The 23,714-nt window shown below is 63.1% G+C and overlaps 1 protein-coding gene across 1 annotated transcript in view; it reads left to right on the plus strand.

Annotated features, from left to right (window-relative positions):
* Positions 1–13,872, plus strand: part of Bahcc1 (BAH domain and coiled-coil containing 1) — a 54,302-nt gene extending 40,430 nt beyond the window's left edge. The window contains exons 11-27 of the mRNA XM_077800641.1: positions 1,787–1,986; positions 2,100–2,236; positions 2,671–2,799; positions 5,033–5,150; positions 5,551–5,825; positions 6,493–6,671; positions 6,767–7,068; positions 7,189–7,296; positions 7,366–7,507; positions 7,573–7,687; positions 7,769–7,844; positions 7,967–8,075; positions 8,630–8,749; positions 8,865–9,041; positions 9,206–10,383; positions 11,037–11,273; positions 11,703–13,872. Of these exons, the coding sequence (XP_077656767.1) occupies positions 1,787–1,986; positions 2,100–2,236; positions 2,671–2,799; positions 5,033–5,150; positions 5,551–5,825; positions 6,493–6,671; positions 6,767–7,068; positions 7,189–7,296; positions 7,366–7,507; positions 7,573–7,687; positions 7,769–7,844; positions 7,967–8,075; positions 8,630–8,749; positions 8,865–9,041; positions 9,206–10,383; positions 11,037–11,273; positions 11,703–11,909 (3,809 nt within the window). The 3' untranslated portion in view covers positions 11,910–13,872. The remainder of the gene's footprint in view (positions 1–1,786; positions 1,987–2,099; positions 2,237–2,670; positions 2,800–5,032; positions 5,151–5,550; positions 5,826–6,492; positions 6,672–6,766; positions 7,069–7,188; positions 7,297–7,365; positions 7,508–7,572; positions 7,688–7,768; positions 7,845–7,966; positions 8,076–8,629; positions 8,750–8,864; positions 9,042–9,205; positions 10,384–11,036; positions 11,274–11,702) is intronic.
* Positions 13,873–23,714: the final 9,842 nt, after the last annotated feature.

The following is a 23,714-nucleotide window of genomic DNA, read 5'->3' on the forward strand; positions in this document are numbered from 1 at the left end:
TGCTACTACCCACTGAGGGAAGTCCCCAGCCCTCCTCCCTGCCAGGCTCGGGACCTGGACGGTCTGAGGCTGAGGTGCCCTGTGGTGGAGACTGGCAGTGTCCTTGACTGTGTCTGGAGCTCTGGGTGTCTGGCAGCTGCCCCTCTGGGCAGCCCCTGCATCTTGGCCCCAGGTCTGGAGTAGACTCACCCTGTCTTCCGGGCTCTCTGCCTCCTCGCCCCACACGGGGCGTCCCTGACCCTGAAGACGAGAACCTGCCCGTCCCTTTGTGGTCGGGTTCCGGTGCCCTCCTGGGAGGTCCCCTCGGCTGTGTCTGCTCTGACCCGCAGGGTGGGCCCCCCACCTGCCCCTTGCCGTTCGGAGCTCTGGGTGGAGAGGCCCTGGGGACCCTGTGACAGCTCCTCGGCACGCACTCCTGTCTGCTCTGCTGACAGCAGCGTGGCTGGCAGGTTCTGTCTTTGCAGCCAACTCCAATCCATGATGGTCTCTCTTTATTCTGATGACCAGATGGCCCAGGTTTGGCCGGAGGAGCCCTTTGGCCAGTTCCTGTGTGCTGTCAATGTGTCCCTGTCATTGATACTCAATGATTTATTTGTTTTTGGTACCGAGATTGAACCCAGGGTTGCTGTACCACTGAGCCACATCCCCAGCCTTTTTATTTTCTATTTCGAGACAGGATCTTGCTAGGTTACTTAGCGTCTCTCTAAGTTGCTGAGGCTGGCCTTGAACTTGCAATCCTCATGCCTTAGCCTCCCGGGCCACTGGGATGACAGGCGTGTGCCACCACACCTGGCTGCTGTCATTGCTTTCTGAAGTACCAAACATCCACCAGCTCCAGCTCTGACTGCACACTGGACTGTCCCTCCCTGGCCCCGACTCCAGGGTTTCCCTGGTCCCGCTGTCACTGGTGAGGTAACCTGTGACACCCGGCTCGGCCCCCACTCTGGTCCCCAGGCGAACCTCTATGCCTTCTCCCTTACTGGGGTCAGCCATGCCCACTGCTGCCTACCCCGGGCCAGAGCTTGCAGTCTCCTCTGCCAGGTGGGCTGGGAGGAAGGGCCAGCCTGCCTCGGGGCCTGGAGAGGTGCAGGGAGCGCTGGGGGCAGGACTGGAGGACTGTGGGGGCCTCCAGGAAGAGAGACGGAGCAGGAAGCTGCACCCTGCCCGGGCCAGGGCCTGCTCTGTCCCCCGGAAGCCCCCCGCCAGGCCTGGCCACCCTGTTCACGAGGAATAGGGGAATTGCCATCCCCCCTCCCATGACTGCCACCACCCTGCAGCTGCTCCTGGGGTCTCCGTCAAGCTGGCAGGAGGGTGGACAGGCGCCTGGATGCAGGGGAGAGCAGTAGGTCCCTCCTGGAGGTGGTGAGCTAGTCCCTGGAGCCACGGTGACGAGCCCAGCTCAGCCGTGTGGGTCTGCGACGGGGAAGGGTCTGCCCCGGAGTGAACTTGGCTGTGGCAGTGCCGGTGCTGGCTCTGTGTCCTGAGAGACACCGCTGCTGGCCGCGCCACAGTGGGCTCTGGGCAGCAGTCGCTCTCCCCAGTGTGAGTCCTTCCCCCAGGGCAGGAGCCTCGGGCCCCAGCCCATCTGCCCTGCAGCCAGGGCCTTCTCCCCACCTGGAGCTGCTGGGGCCCCAGGCACCTTCCCTGTGGCCTGGCCCTGGTCCTTAGTCCTCACGTCAGGACTGGGCACTCCAGGGGCTGGGGCTGTGCTGCAGTGGGGGCTGACATCAGGAGTCTCTTTCAGGGCAGTGTGTGACCCTTACTGACCCTCCTGTCCCCCCAGCAGAAGAGGATGAGGACGTGCTAGCCTTCAACCTGCAGCACCTGGCCACACTGGCTACCGCCTGGTCCCTGGTAGAAGCCGCCAGCCCAGACAGCTCCTTCTCCTCAGCCCAGCCCCCTGCTGCGGACCCTGGTGGCCCCAGGCTCACCCCCCGCATGCAGATCCTACAGCGCAAGGACACCTGGACCCCCAAGACCAAGCCTGTGAGTGGCAGTTCGAGGGCACCCAGCCAGTGCCATGACAGGGCAGGCACTGTCCACCAGCCCTGCCCTAAGGCTCTGGCCAGGCTCTCAGGCCCCTGTGCCCCTGCACACAGGTCTGCCCCTTGAAGGCTGCCATCGACCAGCTGGACACACAGGAGGTGGAGATGCGCATGCAGCTGGCAGAGCTGCAACGGCGCTACAAGGAGAAGCAGCGAGAGCTAGCGCGCCTGCAGCGACGGCATGACCATGAGTACGTGGGGGCTGGAGCTGCGGTGCTCACCCCCAAGGGCCCCACACTGGGGCGGCACCTGGGGCGGTGCTGGGGCAGATGCAGATTCCAGCCAGGCCGTGCTGGCTGCCTTTGGGTAGGGGCCTCGCCAGGGTCTCCAGGAAGCTGGGGTCCCCAGGCTCCTCAGTGGTGGTGATAGCCCTGAGACCTGGGGGTGAGACTTCAGACAGAGCAGGCTGTGTCCCAGAGACCAGTCCACAGGGTGTCGAGGAGAGGGGACCAGTGCCAAGGCGGTCTGGCTGGGAGTGGGGCTCCAGGAGCAGAGGTTAGCCTGCAGGGCCCTGGGGGCCGGACAGCTGGAGCCCAGAGGCCGGGAGGGGCAAGGTTCTGCAGCCAGAGCTGCAGGGTGGGCTGCAGGGTGGGGGAGCCTCTGACAGCTCTCCTCTGGCCCCCAGGAGAGAGGAGAGTTCTCGGAGCCCTGCGCGGCGGGGGCCTGGCCGCCCCAGAAAGCGCAGACACTCCAGCTCGCTGTCTGCCCTGCGTCCCGGGGGCCAGCTGGCCAGGAGCGAGGGCAAGAAGGCCAAGTGAGTGTGGGTGTTGGGAACAGGGTGGGCAGGGCTGGGCTGGCGCTCATGGCCTGGACAGCAGGGCTGTCTGTCCCTGCTGCCTGGGCTGCGGCTGCCCTTCACACCTTGTCTGAAGGCCCAGCACGGCCCTTCCAGGACCCGAGGACAGGGTCCTGGGGACAGAGCCCCACTGGGGCGGGCACTGCTAGTGCAGACACCCGCTGCAGCCCCCATGTCCTTGCCACCCTCAGGAAGCCCCGGCCCCCATGTTCGGCCACGCCGGCCCCAGGACCTGGCCCCATGTGTGAGGCGGCGTGGCGTAAAAGGCTCTTTATCTGCACTGTATAAAGTCGTGGTCACGCTGCGCTGCTGCTCACGCCGCCGCGGAGGTTATTATCCATTACCCGCCCGGCGCTGTCGACGGCGCACTCCCGGGCCGGGCATAATTGTCCTTCTCGGCTACAAATTGCCTCTCCCGGCAGGCCCATTTACATAAATCCTCCGAGCTCCTCAGAACGCGATTGGCGCGCGCGCTTGTGCACCGCATCAATCCCGATGATTTGGTAATAATAGTTAAATCGGCACTAAATGGTTCCTTCAATTAAGACAGAGGCAAAAAATTAATCTCAGGGCTTTATGTCACAAAACATTAGCAAATGCAGAGAAGGTTACGGGGCGGGGAGTGTGCGTGGGCTGCAGGAGGGGGTCCACCATATGGCTGGGCATGGCCCGCCGGTCCCTCCCTGCCCAGGTGTCTCCCAGTGGGGGTCTCCCTTTGAGAACCAGCAGGCACCCTGGGGCTGCTGGGCAGGAAGGGCCACTGGAGGCCAGGCCCTGGCCAGGGTCTCTGTCTTGGAGCCCGTACAGAGGCATGGCAGGCCCGGCAGCTTCCCCCCGCCCTGCTTCACTGCAACCCCAGCCTGAAACCTTGACCTCAGGACAGCATTGCTGACCCAAGAAGCCGCAGCCTCAGGGCCGGGAAGGAAACCCGGCCCAGAGAGCAGGTCTCGGCCTCTCCCCCACCTCCGGCTTCTGTCCCCACTCTCCATCCACACGCTACAAGCCTCGAGGCTGCAGCCAGCAGTTGGGCCCAGGGGATGGGCCCTCTGCCCTGCCGGAAGTGGGAGGGCCAAGCAGGGTGGGCAGGAAGCTGGGGGCTAGGAGGATCTCACTGCAGGGCTTCCTGCCTGGCCTTCTCAGCCCACAGAGGCCCGGCCTCCTGGCTGGACAGGAAGGTGACGAGGGACGTCTGGCCCCACGAGGCCAGACTGGGTCAGCCTCTCAGTCCCCGTCCGCGACCCAGTGTCACGAGCAACCACACTCCCTTCTGCACCCCATGGGCAGGGCAGGGTTGACGGGCTGCAGAGCCCCCAGCCCCTGTCCAACTGCGGGCAGGCAAACAGCACCCCAGTTTCCCCAGGCACATGGGGTGGTGAGGAGCCTTGAGCCTGTCTCCTGTGGCACTGATCCTGGGTCAGCCCAGCCCGGCTCCCCGCCTGGAGGAGGCCACGCAGCTGCAGGCCCTGGGGAGGTGGACGGTGGGGTTCAGCTTCCTCCGCAAGACCCCCTGGGAGGGCTGAGCCTGTGGGGGCCCCAGGGGACTTGGAGGGAGAGTGTGTGTTTATGTGGCTGTTGCCCCCCCCCACCCCTTCTGAAATGGACCCTGACCTCAGGAAGCTGTCCCAGTGCCTTCTGTCCCAGCTCTGGTAGGGCCTGGCCTTGGACACTTGCCCAAGGCCAGGCCTGGACTCGTGTGATCCCCACCCCAACCTTGCAGTAACCATGTTACTGTCCCGACTTCCAGGTGGAAAGACTGAGTCCACTGCCCCAGTCACCAGGGGCCAGGTAGCTGCACAGCCCTGGCTCCTGGGGCTGGGCTTCCTCTTGGGGGCTGGGCCTCACCAGTGGTTAAGACTGGACGCCACTGAGAGCTTTCTCCCCAGCAGGGTAGAAGGATGGGGTGGGATAAAGAAGCACCCCACTTCCATCACAGCCCTGCAGGGAGCAGGTGCAGGCACTGAGGTGCCCCATCGCCAAGGGCCTGTGGTCAGGAGGCATATTAGTGGGGAGTCAAGTGTCCAGAAGAGCTCAGTACTGGCCCAGACTCTGACCCCCAGCAGAGACCCATCCTGGAAGGCGCAGGGGGCTGTCCTAGGCACACAGGGACGGTGGGAACAAGGCTTAGGCTCCTGGGCAGAGCTGCTGTGCCCATGCCTGTGCCCACCTTGCCCACCACTGCCTGTGCCCCCAGGGCAGTGAGGGCCAGCCTAAGCCTACTGTGTGCAGAGCTTCGAGGCCGTGAGGAGCCCAGGAAGAAGCGGAGCAAGCTGGAGGACAGCGTCTATGTGGGCCTGCCGCCGTCCTCCGGGGTGAGTCCCCAGCCTGTCCCCCAAGATGGACCTGAGCCATGTGACATGGGGACAGGGACACTGGAACGCCCACTGCTCCTGATGCCCTCCGTCCTCCAGCAGGGGTGGCCCCTGCGGACAGGAAGACAGCTCCCTTAGGCCGAGCACCCTCTGGGGAGGCTCTGAACGCAGTGTCCACCAGGTGCCTGCCTGGTGCTGGCCCTTCTGCTGAGCCCGATATCCTTCACCCAGCACACCCAGGGCCCCTGAATAGGATGCTGAGGAGGGGACACTCAGTGGGGAAGGAGGGCAGTGCCACTGGGGCGCTGCCTTCAGCCCCACGTTGGCAGAGGCAAGCCCAAAGGCCTGGAGGCTGTGGCCACGGTGGGCCAGGGTGTAGCCACGGCCTCCTCGTCCTCAGGAGAAGGTGCGGTGCAAGAAGAGCAACACTCAGGGTGAGCTGGGGTCCTCTGTGGCCCACCAGGTGGCCCAGCTGAAGCCGAAGGTCAAGAGCAAGGGTCTGCCCAGTGGCCTCGGCCCCTTCCAGAGAAAGGAGGCTGCCCCAGGTGGGCGCATCCGGAAGAAGCTGTCCCGAGCCAAGAGTGCCAAGGTGTCCAGGGCAGCCCGGCACTCACAGCCTGGCGGTGACGGCGGCAGGGAGATGCCAGTGGGGGCCACGGCACACGAAGCAGGCACGTTGCTGGTGGGCAAGGTCACAGCCAGGTCTCCAGGTCTGGAGGCAGGGGACAGGGGCGTGGGCACTGCCAGAGCCAGGTCAGGGCTCATGGAGCTGGCAGACCTGGGAGGGCCTCTCACTGGGACCGGCTGGGAAGGAGCCCTCATGGCCAGGGCAGAGCTCAGCGGCTCTCCCTGTGGAGGAAAGAGGCCCTTGGATACATCCTGGAAATGGGGGTTAAAAATAGCCTCTGCCCTCCCGGGCCTCCATTCCTGCAGCGTCCGGCCAGGGGTTATCTCCCCAGCAGCCGTGTGTCCAGGACCAGGAGCCTGGAAAAACAGACACTTCCTCCCTCCCAGCCCCTCCCCCAGGGTCAGGAGCTGCGGAGAACAAAGGGAAGCCCTGCTGGGGGGGGGGGGGCAGGAAGCTGGCCATCTGGGCCCCCAGGATGCAGAGAGGGGATAGAGGGGACAGAGGGGACGGCTGCCTGGGGAGGGGCCCAGCCAAGCAAATTGGGGCTGTAGAAAGAAAACCCCTTCCCCTCCCCCACCGAACACCCTCAGCTTGAGGGCTGGGTCCCCGAGTTCCACCCAGAGGGAGTTAGGACAGGCTGGACCTCCAGTCCCCACAGGCCCCCCTCCCACCCCCAGATGGCAAGGCTCAGCCCCCTTTGCTGTCCCCAGGCAGCGGCTATGACAGTGAGGACTGCCAGGCCCTCCTGGAGACGGCGGTGGCCCCCACGGAGCCCGGGCTGGTGCTGCACCCAGGGTCTGGGGCAGCGGTGCTGGGGCCCTCGCCCTCTTCCGTGGTCAAGATGGAAGCCAACCAGAAGGCCAAGAAGAAGAAGGAGCGGCAGGGCTTGCCAGGTAACAGGAGGCCAGGCCAGCGGGCAGTGGGCAGCGGGCAGCACCCACAGCCAGAACCAGGACGGCCTCCCTCCCTCCCTCCCTCCCTCCCACAGGGGCCTGCCGCCTGTCCAGCCCCGAGGGCGAAGTCAAGATCAAGCGGCGGACGGTGAAGGCCAAGGTGGGCGCCAAAATGGAGCGGGCCCCAGGCCGGCGACCCCCAGGTGCACCGGGCAAGAGGAAGTCCAAGGGTAAGGCCGACAACGGCCTGCGGGCAGAGCCAGGGGCCACTGCCACCAGGGACACCCTCTTCAGTCCCGCCCAGGCCTTCACCTGCCGCGAGGAAAGCAGCCAGCTGGCCAGCGAGCGTCTGCAGAGAGCCACGCGCAAGAGCACACTGCTGCAGCCCATGCTGCGGGTGAGGCCAGCCGGGAGGGGACTTCTGCAGCTCTCTGCTCCCTGACCCCAGGCGTCTGCACCAGCCAGCTGGGCATGGCCGCCCTTACCACTGCCCCTCTCTTCCGCCCCCCCTCCACAGAGGAAGAACGGGGCCCTGTCCATCGCCCTGTCTGCCCGCAACGCCAAGGCCATCCTAGGAAAGGGCAGGAAGCTGGGCAAGGTGAAGAGCAAGGCTGTCGGCACCCAGGTAACAGCCCGCCCAGCCCAGGAGCCGGGCCCCGCCTCTCCTGCCCTGCCTGACTCCTCTGGCCCCCAGGCTCAGGGCCGAGCGGTGAGCCGGCTGCTGGACACCTTCGCTGCGGAACACGACTTCGAGTTCGCCCGAGACAGCAGCTTCTCGGAGGAGGAGGAGGAGGAGGCCAGCAGCCCCCTGAGTGTGGAGCAGAGCACTGCCCTGGGTGAGTGGGCGGGACGGGCACCAGGCTGGGGGGGGGTGGGCTGGCGCTGACGCTCTCCCCCACAGCTCGATCCTGCACCATCCACAAGGAGGACCTGCAAGACGGGCTGCCCGTGCTCATCCCCAAGGAGGACAGCCTGCTGTATGCGGGCAGCGTCAGGACCCTGCAGCCCCCCGACATGTGAGGCCCGGTGTGGACGGGAGGGACAGGGCTACAGCTGCAAGTCCCCCACAGGCCCCTCACGCTCTCCCATACCCTCAGCTACAGCATCGTCATCGAGGGCGAGAGAGGCAATCGGCAGCGGATCTACTCGCTGGAACAACTCCTGCAGGAGGCGGTGAGCCAGGCGCCCGCCTGGGGGACAGCCCTGGGGGTTGCCCTGGGCCCAGAGAGAGCCCCTGTGGCCAGGCCCCGCCTGCTCACAGGCCACTCTCCTCTGCCCACCACCCCTCGCGGCAGGTTCTGGACGTCAGGCCACAATCCAGCCGGTACCTCCCGCCTGGCACCCGGGTGTGTGCCTACTGGAGCCAGAAGTCTCGCTGCCTGTACCCAGGCAACGTGGTCCGAGGTAAGCATGTCCAAGAAGCACCTGGGCCAGGCTCCCTCTGAGACCCTGTGGACCCGGGGACCCCACCCACACAGAACTTCATGCCGGGGAGGACGGAGAGGCACACCTGGGCCTCTGCTTAGAGCCACACGACAGGAGCAGCTCCCAGGGGCCATGAGAAGCCAGGAGGGCCTGGGCAGAGAGGTGCCCATCTCCAGCCAGGCAGAGGGCTGGGAGGACGGACTCAGAGCCCAGTGCTGGGTCCCCAGATCCATTGTGCACACACCAGCTCTCCCGAGGCAGACCTCTGGTGCCAGGGCAGGATGGCTGGAGGGTCCTCGGAGGAGTGGGCGGAGGCCTGCGGGACTCTCCTGGAAGGGGCCTTCTCCCAGGTGACTTGGCTAGAGGTGTGTGTGCACCTGCACAGGTGCATGCCCTGGGGTGGAGTGGCCTGACACCTGCCAGCCACGCCCCAGTGGCAAATCCGGGGCCTGCGGGGACTGGAGAGTAGCAACATCCCGCTCAGCCCCCCACTGTCCGACCCGCCACGTGCTCAGGCTGTGCCCCCTCGGCAGGTGCCTCCAGCGACGAGGAGGAAGACCTGGACTCCGTGGTCGTGGAGTTTGACGATGGGGACACAGGCCACATTGCTGTCTCCAACATCAGGTTGCTGCCTCCGGACTTCAAGATCCAGTGTGAGCACCCTGCATGCTCCCGCTCCCCGGCCAGCTCTACCTCAGCTCCCAGAGAGGAGGAAGGGAGGAGGGGGTGCCCCTCGGGCCCCACTGAGCCCTTCTGCCCGTTCTGCAGGCACAGAGCCCTCTCCAGCCTTGCTGGTGTCCAGCAGCTGCCGGAGGACCAAGAAGGCAGCCAACGAGGCCCCCCCTTCCAGTGAGGCCCCCACCCCCAGCCTCTCCCCTAAAGCACAGGATGGCCCTGAAGCCACAAAGACCCCTGGGAAGAAATCCATCGTCAAAGACAAAGCTGGTATTTGCAGGACTGCAAGAGCCCAGGGCAGGGAGGCCCTCGTGGGGGTGGGCAGCCCGGGAGGGGGAGCACCCACGGGGCAGCCTGGTCGGGCTGGGGAGGGGCAGGTGGAGGCCACCGGGGACCCAGCTGGTGCCGCTGACCCTACCTGGCTTCCCCCCCAGGCAAAGCAGACCTCCTAACCTCAGGTGCCAAGTCCCCCACGGGGGCCTCGGACCACTTCCTAGGCCACAGGGGCAGCCCCCTGCTGAGCTGGTCAGCGGTGGCGCAGACCAAGCGCAAGGCGGCGGCGGCGGCGGGCAGCAAAGGGCCAGGGGTGCTGCAGAACCTCTTCCAGCTCCACGGCGCCAAGAAGCTGCGGGCCCGCGAGGCCCTGTTCCCCGCACACACCGCGGCCGCCCCTGTGTTCGGCAACGGCTTCCGCGCCGACTCCTTCAGCAGCCTGGCCAGCTCCTACGCACCCTTTGTCAGCGGGTCTGGGTCAGGCCTGCCCGGGGGAGCCCACAAGTTGCTACGGGCCAAGAAGTCTGAGCGGGCGGAGGCCGAGAAGGGCGGGCGGCGGCGGGCAGGCAGCGAGTTCCTGGTCAAGCTGGACCACGAAGGCGTGACCTCCCCCAAGAACAAGAACTGCAAGGCGCTGCTCGTGGGTGACAAGGACTTCGGCCCCAAGCTGGGGCGCCCCCTGCCCAGCCCCAGCTATGCACACCCGGCCCTCATGGGCAAGGACAAGAAGGGGAGGGCACCTGCCCACCCGCTGCCCATGGGGCTGGCTCTGCGCAAGTACGCAGGGCAAGCCGAGTACCCACTGCCCTGCGACAGCGACTGCCCCAGCTCCTACTCGGACGAGGACGAGGACGGGCCGGGGCTGGCCGCCGGCATGCCCTCCCGCTTCCTCACCCGCCTGTCCATGTCCTCCTCCTCGTCCGGCTCGTCCACATCCTCCTCCTCAGGCTCCATGTCCACCTCCAGCCTCTGCTCCTCAGACAACGAGGACTCCTCCTACAGCTCTGACGGGGAGGACCCGGCCCTGCTGCTGCAGACCTGTCTCACCCACCCGGTGCCCGCCCTCCTGGCCCAGCCCGAGGCCCTGCGCTCCAAGGGGGGCAGCCCCCATGCCCACGCACAGCGCTGTTTCCTGTCCAGGGCCACGGTGGCCAGTGCAGGTGCGGGCACCGGCCCCAGTGGTGGCAAATCCAAGCTTAAGCGCAAGGAGGCCTTGAGCTTCTCCAAAGCCAAAGAGCTTTCCCGGGGGCAGCGGCTGCCCTCCGTGGAGAACCGGCCAAAGATCTCAGCCTTCCTGCCGGCCCGGCAGCTCTGGAAGTGGTCGGGGAACCCCACACAGGTAGGCGGGCTCCTCTCCCCAGGGCCCAGGGCCAGCAGAGGAGCTCCTGTCCCCAAAGAAACTGGGTTCCTGTTCCTTTTCCTGTCCACACCCGAGTGCGGCTCTGGGGTAGCCGGGCCTCCTTTGGACGGGGCAGCTGCCTTTGTCCTTGCCTATGCTGTCCTACCAACGACTCCGCGCCTCGGCCCAGCAGGTGCCTGCGCCCTGCTTCCCCTGGGCCATGTCTCTGGGTAGTTCTGGGGGCTTTTTCTGAGTAGTTGGTGGGGACTGGGGTCCAGCTTTGGGGGGCTGCAGAAGGTGGCACCACATGGACGTTCCTGGTACCTGAACTTGCTCGTGGGTGCCTGGGGCTGTCCATGGGGCCCTTTGCACTTGTGGACAGTGCTGTGCTGAACACAGGTGTTCCACTCTGCCCCGGTTCTGCCATCGGGATCACTGCGATCTTCCTGTCCCGACCCAGTGTGCAGGGCAAACCCGGGCGTGGTCCACTCCCAGGACCAGGGTCTGTGCCTGGCAGCACAGTGTGGGCATTTCTGCCCTCCCAGGAGCCCTGGGGCCACACCCAGAGGCCACACCGTTCCTCCTGCTCTCACTAGGCCTGTCCTCCTCTCCTGGGCATTCCTCACCTGCTGCCTCTGGCTGTCCCCCTGCAGAGACGTGGCATGAAGGGAAAGGCCCGGAAGCTGTTCTACAAGGCCATCGTCCGGGGCAAGGAGGTGCTGCGCATTGGGGACTGTGCCGTCTTCCTGTCGGCCGGGAGGCCCAACCTGCCCTACATCGGCCGCATTGAGAGCATGTGGGAATCTTGGGGCAGCAACATGGTGGTGAAGGTCAAGTGGTTCTACCACCCCGAGGAGACCAAGCTGGGGAAGCGGCAGAGTGACGGGAAGGTGAGGGTCTGGGGGGTGAAGCAGGCATGGTGGGGCCAGCGTCTCAGCAGCTAGGGCCAGCCGAGCGGCCTCTGGGGCGCCTGCCTGCTGGGAGCCCCGGGAGCCTTGCGGGGCACCTGCCTTGTCCCCTGGTGCACCCGGGTCCTGCCTCCCGAGGGCTCTGGCACCCCACAGCTCACTCTCAGGACTCCCGGCAGGGCCCTCCCAGCCCTCCGTCCCCCCTCCCGTGCCCCTGACCCACACCTGGACAAGAGTGGAGCTTCCAGGCGTGTGGAGGAGCCCCCTTGGGGGTCTCACAGCATGGGGTCCCCAGCGCAGGCTCCCGGCCTCTGTGAAAGCTCTTCTGTGACCCTTCCCGAGCACAGGGTCCCTCCGGGTGGTGGGGCGCGGGCTGAGGCCGGCCCCGACGCCATGCGCCCCGCCCGGCAGAACGCGCTGTACCAGTCCAGCCACGAGGACGAGAACGACGTGCAGACCATCTCCCACAAGTGCCAGGTGGTGGCCCGGGAGCAGTACGAGCAGATGGCCCGGAGCCGCAAGTGCCAGGACCGGCAGGACCTCTACTACCTGGCGGGCACCTACGACCCCACCACCGGGCGCCTGGTGACGGCGGAAGGCGTGCCCATCCTGTGCTGAGCTGCCCGCCGGGCCAAGCGAGGAGCCCCGAGGTCGGGCTGAGCCAATATGCAAACCCACCCAAGGCTTTTCCGTGATTTTCCCTGGAAAGAGCGCTCTTAGGCGTGGACCCCAGTCCCGTCCATCTGCTGTGGAGGGTCAGGCTGGCCCCAGGCCCCCGGCCACTCTGCTTTCCCGCATCGGCAGTTCTCGAGATTCGTATCCAAGCCATATTTCCTATACCTCCGACTGTCCCACCAGGGAAAGCAGAAATCAGGTGTGTCGTCTATTTATTTCTCTATGTAAATATTGTATTTCTGCGGAAAAAAGTGGAAAAGGATTTTCCCCCCACTGGCGTGACGAGGGTGTGTCTGTGTGTGCGTGTGTCCGTGTCTGTGTGTGTGTCCGCACGAGCGTGTGCAGGGATTTTGTTCTGGCGTTTTCTATGGAAATGCGCTGTTCTCCTCAGCCTAGCTGAGTCCCCGAGGGGGCGCTGGTGTCAACAGAGGTAGCTGGGACTGGGGGCAGAGATCCCGGGACAGGGACCCCGGGACAGATCGGGCGGGACCTGTTGCACCCTGTGATCTCTTAAGGGCCGACTGTAGACAGAAGTCACACTGGAGTTCATTTCCTTTCGAGACATCTCTTAGGTAAAGGAAGAATCGGGGTTGGGGGTGTCAATGAGGGTCCCCCTGGAAAGAAAGGATTCCGGGCCAGGAGACGAAAGCAGGCTCCGTAGCCCCCCACCCAGGAGGGCAGCGGCCAGGCGTACCTTACCTCTGCTTAAAACAAAACAAAAGCGAACAAGTGTTTTAAGATACGAAAAGAAAAGGCGCTGTCTTTATTTTATGCCCTAAATATTCCCCGTCGTTTCTGATTTCCGTTCACATGGCCAGTTTGTCACAGGGAGCAGGGCTTGGTCAGCCCCGACCCCTTCCCACCACCAGGCGGGGGGTGTGAAAGACACCCCTTCCCCTCCAGACGCCTCCCCTGGTGCCCACGACCACGGCCAACCTCACTGGCCGCTCAGGCACAGATGGTGGAGAGCCCTGGGGAGGCCCTGGGATGGGGGGAAGGACCCTCCCCTTCCCCTCTCTTCCCAGCTTCTGGCCCGCAGCCCCCTGCCTGCTCCGCCCCGTGGGGTTTCTGGGTCTTTCTGTGGCCACTTGGCAGGACAGACTTCCTGGCCTGGCAGGATCATGCTCCGAACGAGCATCTCCTCTGCCCACACCCTGCCCCCCCAGGCCCTGCCAGAGGCCCTCGTCCTCAGAACTGTGTTGGGGGACCCAGGCTCCCCAGGTCCCGTCACCAATTCTTCACCCCATTGGGAGCTGCAGGAAGGCTCCCAGAAGGAAGGGTGTGGGTGGACACCCGCATCCCAGTCAGGCCCTCTCCGCCCCTTCCTTCGCTCGGGCCGGCCAGGAGCCCAGCCCCAACACCGAGCCTTGTTTCCCCAGCTGCTGTCTGCCCCCCCCCCATGCTCTTGGTGGCTCCAGAATGGGGAGGGGGCTGTTGTATAGGGCCCCGGCACCCAGCTTCCCCGCTCCCCTCCCCCAGTGTCTCCACTCCTAGTGGTGGTTGGGGAAGTGCCCACAAGGTCCCGCGGGAGGCCAGGCAGTCCGATGTGTCCAGAGAAGGAAGGCGCACCAGCGGCTGGCTCTAGGGTCCAGGCTGCTCAGCCCCAGGGCGAGGAGTGGCAGCATCGGGGAGGGCCTCCCTCCTGCTCCTGAAGCTCCCTTCCGCCCCGTGGGGCTCTCCTGTGTCCACCTCTTTCTCTCTTTCCTTTCTTTCCGTGTGTGCGCGACTGGTGCGACCCCTCCCCACCGTGGCTAAACGTGGCTAAAGCACGATCCTTGTAAATGTGTAACTAAGAGGATGGTTGGATTTTTTTTTTCAATGTAAACACTAAAAATAAAACAAACAAAAAAGGTTTTATGAACAGCAAACCATGTAAAGGCATTTTAGTATTAAATTTTTTATTGATAACTTGCTTAAGAATAAATATATGAACTATTGTACAGGTTTTCTGTGGTCCGGATCATGACTGTGCTAGCCCGTGTGTGTGTGTGTGTGTGTGTGTGTGTGTGTGTGTGTGTGTGTGTGTGAGACACAGTGGTTTCCCAGAGACCCTGGCACTCCTGGAGGCTCAGCAGACACATCCAGGCCCGCGATGGGGAACCTGGGCAGGGTGGGCAGGGTGTCCCCGCCTGCCTCTGTGTTAGCCTGAGTGGAGCCCGCAGGGTGCTGAGCCCAGCCAGGAAGGGCACGTGTGACCAGCATGGACTGGAACCCGCCCACATGGCCAGAGTGGGCACCCCTGGGAGGGGAACAAGATGGGTGAGGGAGGTTCCCCAAAGCCCACTCAGCGCCCTGGACAACGGGAATGAGTACTGCAGACGGGACGGGGCACCGCCTGGGGGGGCCAGAAGCACGCACTCAGCATTCCAAGGCGGCGGTCCTGACTGTTCCACAGGACTGTGCAGCCCAGAGGCAGGCCCGAGATCGGGGTGCACTGGGAATGGGGTACAGCACACACCCCAGCTGGGGACAACCCCACCCAGGGGGCTACAGACCCAAGGAAGCCTAGCACTCACCAGGGCCAGGCCGCTGGGTGGGGGTCCCTGGGGGGCCAGGTCGCTGGGCAGTGGAGCTGTGCTGTGTGCACACAGGCCTGCCCTGGCTGAGGCCGCCCTTCCTCCACTCCTGCCCTGCTGGGACCCAGAGAAAGACCCTAAGTAGGCAGGTGGGGCACAGGCTGGGCCAGAGGCCTGGTGGGCTGAGGGCTGGAAACTGGGGGGAGGAGGCGGCCTGGCTGAAGGCCACCAAGGGGCCTCGGAATGTGAGCAGGGGGGGTGAGCCTCGGGCAGGTGACCACTGGGCAGCCCAACCAAGCAGGACCCATCTCGAGGGTTCGCCTTCTCTGAGGAGGTCTGCAGGAGTCTGGTGAACCCAGGAGGAGGACACACAGCCCAGCCCCATGGCCATCCCCACCCTGGCCTCCGCCCCCTCATCCCCAACATCTGTGCCCTCCCCTCCCACCCTCTGCTCCATCCCTGCCCTTTCCTCCTCCCTCCTCATCTCAGGCAGGGTGGTCCTGGCCTTCCAGAACCTCCTGCCCCAGAATGGGGCCCAGGGCCAAGGGCAGGGCGTCAGGGGAAGGACAGGGCTGCGGATCCCTGAGGGTTAAACATGCAAGACTACACTTTGATCAAGACAAACGAGGCATTATGCGAAATGCTGAAACAAGATAAATGATGGCCCTGGGTGAGCGGGATCAATAGACTGATGTTTCATCAGGTAGAAATGACAGCCCCGCCGATCGCAATTCGTTTTTAATACCACAGACCAATCGGGGACGAGGGGGCTTTAATTGCTGGTCCAGGCCAGGTTGCAGGGCTGGCGAGGCAGCGAGGCTCAGACCAGGCCAGATGTGGGGGAAGCTGGCACCAGCACCCAGCCAGCCAGAGAAGGCCACTCCCGGGCCTCTGTTGCGGGCTGCAAAAGTCAGAGGAAGTGGTGCTCCAGGAGAACCCCTCTCAGGCTCCCTGTCCCAACCTGCCAAGCCCTCTCCGTTCCATGAGGGTCAGAGACCTGGCCTCGGGCTTTCTGTGCCCTTCCCCGGCACCTGCACCCTCTGTACCCCACCAAAGGCCACCTGCTCCAACCTGCTTGGGACAGTGACAAGAGTCCAGCCTGAGTGGACAAGCTCCAGGTGGATGGTTAGGCTGTGGGTCATTCAAGGTCAAGTCCCCTACTCAGTGACACCCCCTCATGACTGCACCAGGGAAACCAAGAGGCCCCAGTAATGCCATCCTTAGCCTGCCAGGGGTCCAGGAAAGAGGTGGGCAGGGCACGCAGCTGACCTGGCATCTATCTGGCTTCCAGACCAGGCCCCCAGTGCCACCTAACTCTTCCCTGATGACCCTGGCCTCAGTGTCCTCACCTGTGAACTGGAGACCTCGACTCTCCATTGCTCACCGACCCTAAGACCAGGCAGCCTAAGGGACTTCTGAACCAATATGGGCAGGACCCACCCACTCCACTTCAGGCCAGGGCAGGGAGAGACGGGCCCCCAGTGCCTCCTCCTCCACTCTCCTAGGCCTCCAGGCCACGGGGATACAGCAAGGCCTGGGCCTAGGGGGGAGAGCCAGCCCCCACCCTGCTGTTAGGTCAGGGTCCTGGCTTGCTGCACAGCTCCTCAGGGACCAGGGAACTGTGGATTCCCCAGGCCGTGGCTTGGGGACGGAGGGCTTCACTGAGTGCCTGCTCCTGGGGTACATGGGGCCTGCATGCAACCAGCCCTGTGGAGAGACCCCTGAGAGTCAGGAGTGCGACCTGCCACGCTCACGTGAAGAAGCTGGAGACGAGCCCCAGCCTGCTGCAAACACCCTGGCATTGGCCAGCCAGCCCCAACAGACCCGCGACACCCCTGTCCCCTCAGAGCAGGGCACATCTGTTCTCAACCCCCAGCCAGGCGATCCCTCACAACATGGACACTCTTGTTTCTTTCTCAGCCATCCATCCCTCTGTCCTCCCCAGGCTGATCCAGCGGCCTCCCAGACCCACCCTGCCCCAAGGTTCGAGCAACCCTCCCCAGAGCCGTGGGATGGTCTGAAGGCCCCCTCACAGTACTTCGCTGAGAGGGGAAGTTAAAACCACCCTCGTTCCGTGGGAGCCTCTAACAGGTTTATGATCGTGCCCCTTGTCAGGAATCTGTTTTGGTTTATAAGAAACAGGCTTGGGATGCAGCTCCGGGGGGGTGCTGGCCTACCCTGAGAGGCCCTAGGTTCAGTCCCAGCACTGCAAACAAAACAACAGAGACCAGCTCTGGCCAGCAGGGCGGTGAGACGGCTGCACCGCAGGTGCCAGGCCTCAGTGCTCCCTCCACAGCCCCACAATGGCTCCCTTTTTCTGGAGCCTGCAGGGATGGTCTGGGCAAGCCCAGAGGGAAAGGCAATGTAGAGGGTGGGAGGAGGGTGAGAAGGGGGCACATGCCCACAGACAAGGGCAGGCCAGCCGCACAGTGCCCAGGCAGCCTGGGCCCCACTGGAGGGCGAGTGGCAAATCTGGAGGACCAGCAGGAAAACCGCTGCTCCTCCAGCCGAGCAGGGCTCCAAAGTGTCAAAGCCCTCAAAAGGCACCCAAGGCCACTGCTCCTGAGTCCCTCATGCTGCGGGGAAAGGCTTCTCTATGCTGGACCGACCAGCTGGGGGACCACTCTGCACCCGCGTGGCTCCGGCTCCTCGTGAACCGCCAGGCTGCTCCGGTCACATGAGCCCATCAGGCCCATCCAGGGATCTCCGCCCCTGCACCACAGTGATTGGCTTTGGGTGATCACATGACCCAGGATGAGCCAATGAGAATCTGTCCCTGGGATCCCACGGGCTAACCCGCTTTTTGGAGGGAGCCTGGTGAGGACGTTGCAAACCTGGGTGTTCAGTAGCTGTTTCCCGCGGTGATGGCTCTAGTCTCCGCTTGGTGCTGGCTCGGGCAGTGACCGAGGCGGAACTCCCAGGTGGCCTGGCTGAATAGGTTACGGGACTACCAGATTCCGTTTAATTTCACACAAATTTGTGGCACGTGTGTTCCATGGAATATTTAGAACATACTCATCCTAAAAAATGATTCCTTCTTGACCTGAAATTTAAACATAACCTGACATCTTGTATTTTATTTGCTAAATCTGGCAACCTTGAAACCCAGCTGCCCACAGCCCACCGGCAGTAAGCAGGTACACGAGCTGCCCATCACCCAGCAGAAACGGTGCACTCAAAAGAGGCCAGACAGATGCTGAAGACCCTGGAGGCCTCTGGAGCCCACTTCTGTCATGTTGACCCTCCCTCACCACAAATTCATGGCCCCTCAGAAGTCCTTTAGCCTGCTGACCAAGGAGGCAGCAGCCACATTTACAGATAGCTCTTTGTAGAATGTCAGCAATATCCCAAGTGCAAGGCTGAGCCATATAGCCCCCTTTATAGCACCACCCTCCCAGGATACGAACGTGGAGCAGCTGTCTTCATGTCCAAGGTGAAGGTCAGTGCAGAGCTCCAGTAGTGCCTGGCCATCTAGTCAGACACGAGGGACTAGGAAGGAGAACATGGCAGGCAAGAGTCAGGCAGGATTCAGTTGGAAAACATCTTGGGCTGCGCCCAGCTGGCAGGCCCATGTGAGTGTCACCAGAGGCCCAACTGCCAGTTAAGTTCTTACTAGTCAGGGCACATGACCCAGCTAGCCAGCCCGGAGCTTGCTCAGGGCTTGCAGGGGTCAGGCAGGACGATCATGCCCAGGACCCCGTGCCCATGGCTAACTCAGGTCCCCAGTGCAGATGTCCGGAGTGAGAACAGACCTTGAATTCCAGCTGTGGGGCTGCTGGCGGTTTTGGACTCCCTCCACTGTGGTGTGGGCAGAATGTCCTCACCTTGTCCTCACCAGGAGTCGTCTCAGTTCTGGATTTGAACAGGCCATGGGCCTGGACAAGCGAGGCCTGCCCAGGAAACCCCACCCCACCCCTGCCACTAAGGAGCTCATTTCCAAGTACAGGTCCAGCAAGGAGCTGAGCTGTGACCCTTCTCCATCCCACCCTGGCCTGGTGTCCAGCTCCAGGGCTGACCATTCTGAGGTGGGGCAAAGAGCTGGAACCAGAGGTAGAGCTGGAGGAATCAGAGTCTCCCACTGTCACACCAGGGTCCTGGACCCACCTCCCGTCCTGCATCAGACCTGTGCTGGTCTGCAGCGTCGCACCCACAGGAGGACAGCGTGCCAGTCCAGGACTGGGAGCCAAACCATCAAGCCATTGCAGGGAACGGGAGGAAGATCGCAAGCTGCCAGGCTGGCCCGTAGCTAGGCAGGGGCCATGGGCGGAGGTGGGGACCTCAGGAGCTTCCTCTCTGATGTACTAATGACCCTGGAAAGCCAGGAGCCACGGCTCCCTCGGAAATAAAGGTTGGGGTAACCCATCAGGGAAAGAAGCCCCATGCACAGCTTTGCCCAGATGAGCTGGCAGCATGGTGAAGCCAGTGCTGGCCCAGTCCTGAGGAGCTGTGAAGACCAAGTGTCTTCTGACCACTCAGAACTAAAGGAGGGCACCCCATGCATCATTTCTTGCCTGGGCCAGAGGTTTCTATTTCCTCTTTCCTCCCCCTGCCCACCGTGGGCTATCAAATGGGCTGCAGTGGGTAGTGCCCAGGAGTGCTCCACAGCTGCAGATATTGGCAAAGCCTCACCACAACTTAGAAGATGGGCATGCATGGACGGTGGGCACTGTCATGTCAAGTGGCCAGGGTCAACACCTGGGCCTGGGGGAGAGTAATGCTGACCTCTAGACAGCTGCACAGTGTCAGGCCAGGTGCCCAGGAATATAGGACAAAAGCTAAGGGTGAGCCTGTGGTCACATGGGGCGGCGGGGTCACTGCTGAAGCTGGTCTGCTCTGGAACCTCCTAGCCACTTCGTGTGTCTGTGGGGGGTTGCTGGGACTGAACCCAGGACCCTGCACCTGCTAGGCAAGTGTTCTGCCACTGAGCCACGCCCCCAACCCCCTTCTGTCTACCTCTAATGGTTACAGACCCCCTCCCCCAGGCAGGAATCTGCCTCACCCAATCCACAAGGTGCTGGTAGAGCTGCTTCCCAAACCAAATCCGGCAGCCACACAGCTGGCCTGTGGGAGAACCTCGTTCCTTTCAAGGCTGGGATGAGGCAGCCTGGCCCTGTCTGGGTCCCATCCCCTGCCGTGTAAGGAAAGAAGCCAACACAGAGTCAGAGACCCAGGGACAGCTGGACAGACAGACAGGACTTAGACAGCTAAGTCCTCAGAGGCCCAGAGGCCAGCGCTGACCCTAGTCATTTTGGGGGTGACTTTCTTTTGGGCTGAACGTGTTTTAGTCAGTATTCCATCAGGACCAAAGACTCTTGGGGTGCCAGCCCTGGTGCTGTGACTCCTCCGTCTCACAAACCACGACAGCCTGCTGTGGCCACTGGTGAGCCACACCCTGAGCACCTCTGGGCTTCCAAGTCCTGCAAAAACTCTGGGAGCCTGAAGGAGACCACACAGCCACACACAGGTACTTCCTGATGGCTGAGGTCCGGCCCCACGAGTGATGGCCCAGCTGCTCAGCACAGAGTCCGGGACCGGGGTACAGTGAGGCCCCTGCAGGGAAACGCCTGTGCACAAGGACTTCTGAGCATGGGGAACGCCCACGGGAGTGGGCAGGCCTGTCCTCTCTGCTGCTGGGGAGACGGTGGCTCTCGTGAGCCCAGGAGTGGGGGGCCAGCCGGGCAGGGTAGCAAGACCCTGCCTCCTGAAGGCAGAGGGCAGGGGGGTGGGCGGGGGCCGGGAAGCTGCTGTGTGAGGCCCACCCGGGTCCTGCAGGCACCCCATCAACAGGACAGGAGCAGGATTTCATAGTTTTTGTTTCTGTTGTTTTCTTTCCTTCTCTCTCTTTTTTGTTTGTGAGTTACCTTAGTTTTTGAGACAGGGTCTCCCTCTGATGCCCTCTGATGCTCAAGGTTGTGAGCTCCTTGACCCTCCCGCCTCAGCCTCCCAGCACCTGGGCAGGAGGTGCGCACGGCCAGGCCGGCTTCGCCTCTGCCTGCACCGTCCCCCTCCGAGTGTCTGGTTTTATTTTCATGGAATGTGCCCTTCTGTGAGTTCCAGCGCAGGTGTCACAGCAGGAAGGCAGAAAGAGCAGCTGCCACTGGGGAGGAGGCTGAGGCCGGGGAGAGACCATCTCTGTCTCTCTCTGCCAGCTGTTGCTGGGTGGCCGGAGGGCTGCCAGTGCTGGGCACTCGGATCTTCCAGAGTGTGGCCTTCCTGGCCATGGGCCCTGCCCTGCCCGCAGTGCACAGAGACGATGGGAAGACCTCTGTGGCCACACCTGCGCCCCACGTAAAGAGGTGGCATGGACAGCCGGCCGTGGAGGGGCCAGAAAGAAGGAGGGAGTGGGGAGGGAGGAGGGACTCCTGGGCCCCCAGGGCCGGAGCTCCGAGCTGCCCTAGTCCTGCCGCTGCTCTTGGGCTGCCTCCTGGCTGGGGGTCTCTGGGCCTGGTTTCCTATCTATGGTAGTGAAGAGAGAAGGGTGCAGGGTGAGGGTACGCCCCAGGGAGGGCACCTCCACCTGGACATCAGCCCTTCCTCTCCCGCGGAGGGCCGGTGCCTGCCCTGTCCTTTGTTCCCAGTAACAGACCCCAACTCCACGTGGGCACACGGCCATCCAGAATGCAAGTCACATTCCCCAGCTTCCCTTGCAGCTACAGGCAGTCACGTGACTGAGTTCTGGCTGAGAGACTGGATGCGATGCCACACACAGCAGAAGTGTCCTAATACATACGGACTGTGCCCTTTCTCCCCTCCAGCTGGTTGTATTGTCGGTGAAATAGCTGGAGCCTGAGCAGCCACCTTAGATCCTGAGAAGGAAACCACATGAGGAACAACAGAGCTACGAGACAGGTCCTGGTGACTATGGAGTGACCATATTTCTGTAGAGTCTCTGTGGTGCCTACATCTGATCATGGCTGATGCCTGGGGCGTAATTCAGCCTGGCCTCCCTCCACAGCTCTCCTTCTATCACTAGCCCTGCCTGTCCACACCCACCTCTCCCACGCCCTCTCCCTCTGTCCAGAGCCCCACTGTCATTCCGCTGGGGCTGCCTTAGCACTAGACTCAGGAGTCCCCAGGGCACTCTGGTCTCTGAGGCTGAAATCCCCAGTTGGATGTCAAGCCCAAGGCAGGTCCTCCCTCTCCTGGCACAAAGGGCCTGGCATAGCTGTGGTTATGCATCCAGCTGCTGCCCCCCAGGGCGACATTAACCTGAGGACGGGCCACAGTGTTCACCATGGTGTCCCCAGTATCCAGCTCCAGGACGGCATAGCAGGTGCCAGTGAGTGCTCCCAGGTGAGCCTCACAGCACCCCCACCTGGGCATCACCCCCCTGAGCCTCAGAGCACCCCCACCTGGGCATCCCCCCCCCGAGCCTCACAGCACCCCCACCTGGGCATCACCCCCTAAACCTCACAGCACCCCACCCTGGGCATCACCCCCCTGAGCCTCACATCACTCCCACCTGGACATCCCCCCCCTGAGCCTCAGAGCACCCCCACCTGGGCATCGCCTCCCGTAACCTCACAGCCCCCCAGCATCACACGGGCTCCAGCCCCCTCTGCTGCCCCTCCTGCCCCTGCCCAGCCGTGACCTCCAGCTGCAGCTCCGAGCCTCGAGGCCTTCCTGCAGCCCACACCTCCACATGGCGCCTTCTGAACTCCGGCTTCAGACTTGAGGGAAGAATCAAGACCAGAACTCCAGAAGCAGCCAGGGCTTGCAGCAGCTGGGCACCCCGTCCACAGGGGCCTTGGGAATCAAGGGCAGAGCATGTGGCCTGGCCCCCACATGGCCAACAGGAAGGGACAGACAGTCCCAAGTGCTGGCACGGGTGTGGGGACCTCAGAAGCCCCTCATGCTGCCAGGACAGCCTCCTGGAGAGAGGGCAGTCTGCACTCCAGCTGGACCCTCGCCTCCCTGGCCACCGACACCACACAGACCCAGAGGCAGCTGGAGCGTCCACAGCACTGTGTCTGTTAGCAGGGTGGATATGCTGAGCCACATCCCGGGGCGGAGATGCACAGCAGTGCAGGGCACACCCCAGACCTGCAGAGGCCCCAGGACCGCGTAGCGCAGCAAGAGAGGTGAGCCTCCAGGAGGCCAGGCAGGGCGCTTCCTTAGTGCGGTTGTGGCGGCCAGGCAAAACCGACCCACAGGTTAGGAGTGGGGGCATCCTGCCCCGGGGATGGGGGGGTCACAAGGGAGCCCCTGGGGGCTGGGGCTCGGATGATAATGGTATTCCCACGGGTGTAAAAGTCCATTCATCTCTAAATTTAGAATTGGTGCACTTCCCTCAAAATGAATTTTTAAAATGAGGAGAGAGGGCCAGGGGTGTAGCTCCGAGGCATCTGGCATGCACAAGGCCCGAGTCCCACCCTCAGCACAACTATGGAAAAAGTAAAAAAGAAAGAAATGGGGCTCAGTGTGGGATGCAGAGTATGGCCTCCACCCCCGTCCAGCCCTCCTCCCTCCAGTCCCTTTCCGCCTAGCGCAGGCCTGGTTTCTGCCTTGAGGTCAGCTTCCTTGAGGTGGCTATGCATTGCTGTCCCCTGGCTGAGCCCTCTGTTCCTGAGCTCTGGCCACTTCTTCTGGACCTCCCTGCCTGTCTGCAGCATGTGGGACTGTCCCAGCTGTGCAGAGCACCTGCACACCCTGAACCCCCAAGCCAGAGGCTGCTCTCTTTTTTTTTGGAGGGGGAGGGTACTGGGAATTGAACTCAGAGGCACTCTACCCCCGAGCCACACCCCCAGCCCTATGTTGTGTTGTATGTGGAGACAGGTCTCACTGAGTTGCTTAGCGCGCCTTGCTTTTGCTGAGGCTGGCTTTGAACTCACAGTCCTCCTGCCTCAGCCTCCCAAGTTGCTGGGATTATAGGCGTGCACCACCACACCTGGCTAAGAGGCTGCTCCTCTTAAGCACAGACTTCTGAAGCCTTCTTTGCCCCTTCTAGGTGCACTTTGCCCACCAGCAGGATGCATTTCCAACCAGGAAACAGGCTCAGAGAAGACTTAGACTTGGAGCCTCAGGGTCCAGAACCAGCACTTCTGATTCCAGGCCACCAGATCCCAAGCTCTGACAGGTCCATCCAGGGATGGCAAACAGGTCATCTATGTGCTGTTGCAGCAGGGACTGCCTGGAGAACGCACTGTGGATTCTGAGGCCACCTCTGGGTGCTGCAGGACAGGGTGGCTGACTGTCTAGTGATCTCTGCCGAATGATGTCCCTGAGGGCCATC

This window comes from Urocitellus parryii, chromosome 7 (assembly GCF_045843805.1).
Source record: "Urocitellus parryii isolate mUroPar1 chromosome 7, mUroPar1.hap1, whole genome shotgun sequence".
Taxonomy (NCBI): Eukaryota; Metazoa; Chordata; class Mammalia; order Rodentia; family Sciuridae; genus Urocitellus; species Urocitellus parryii.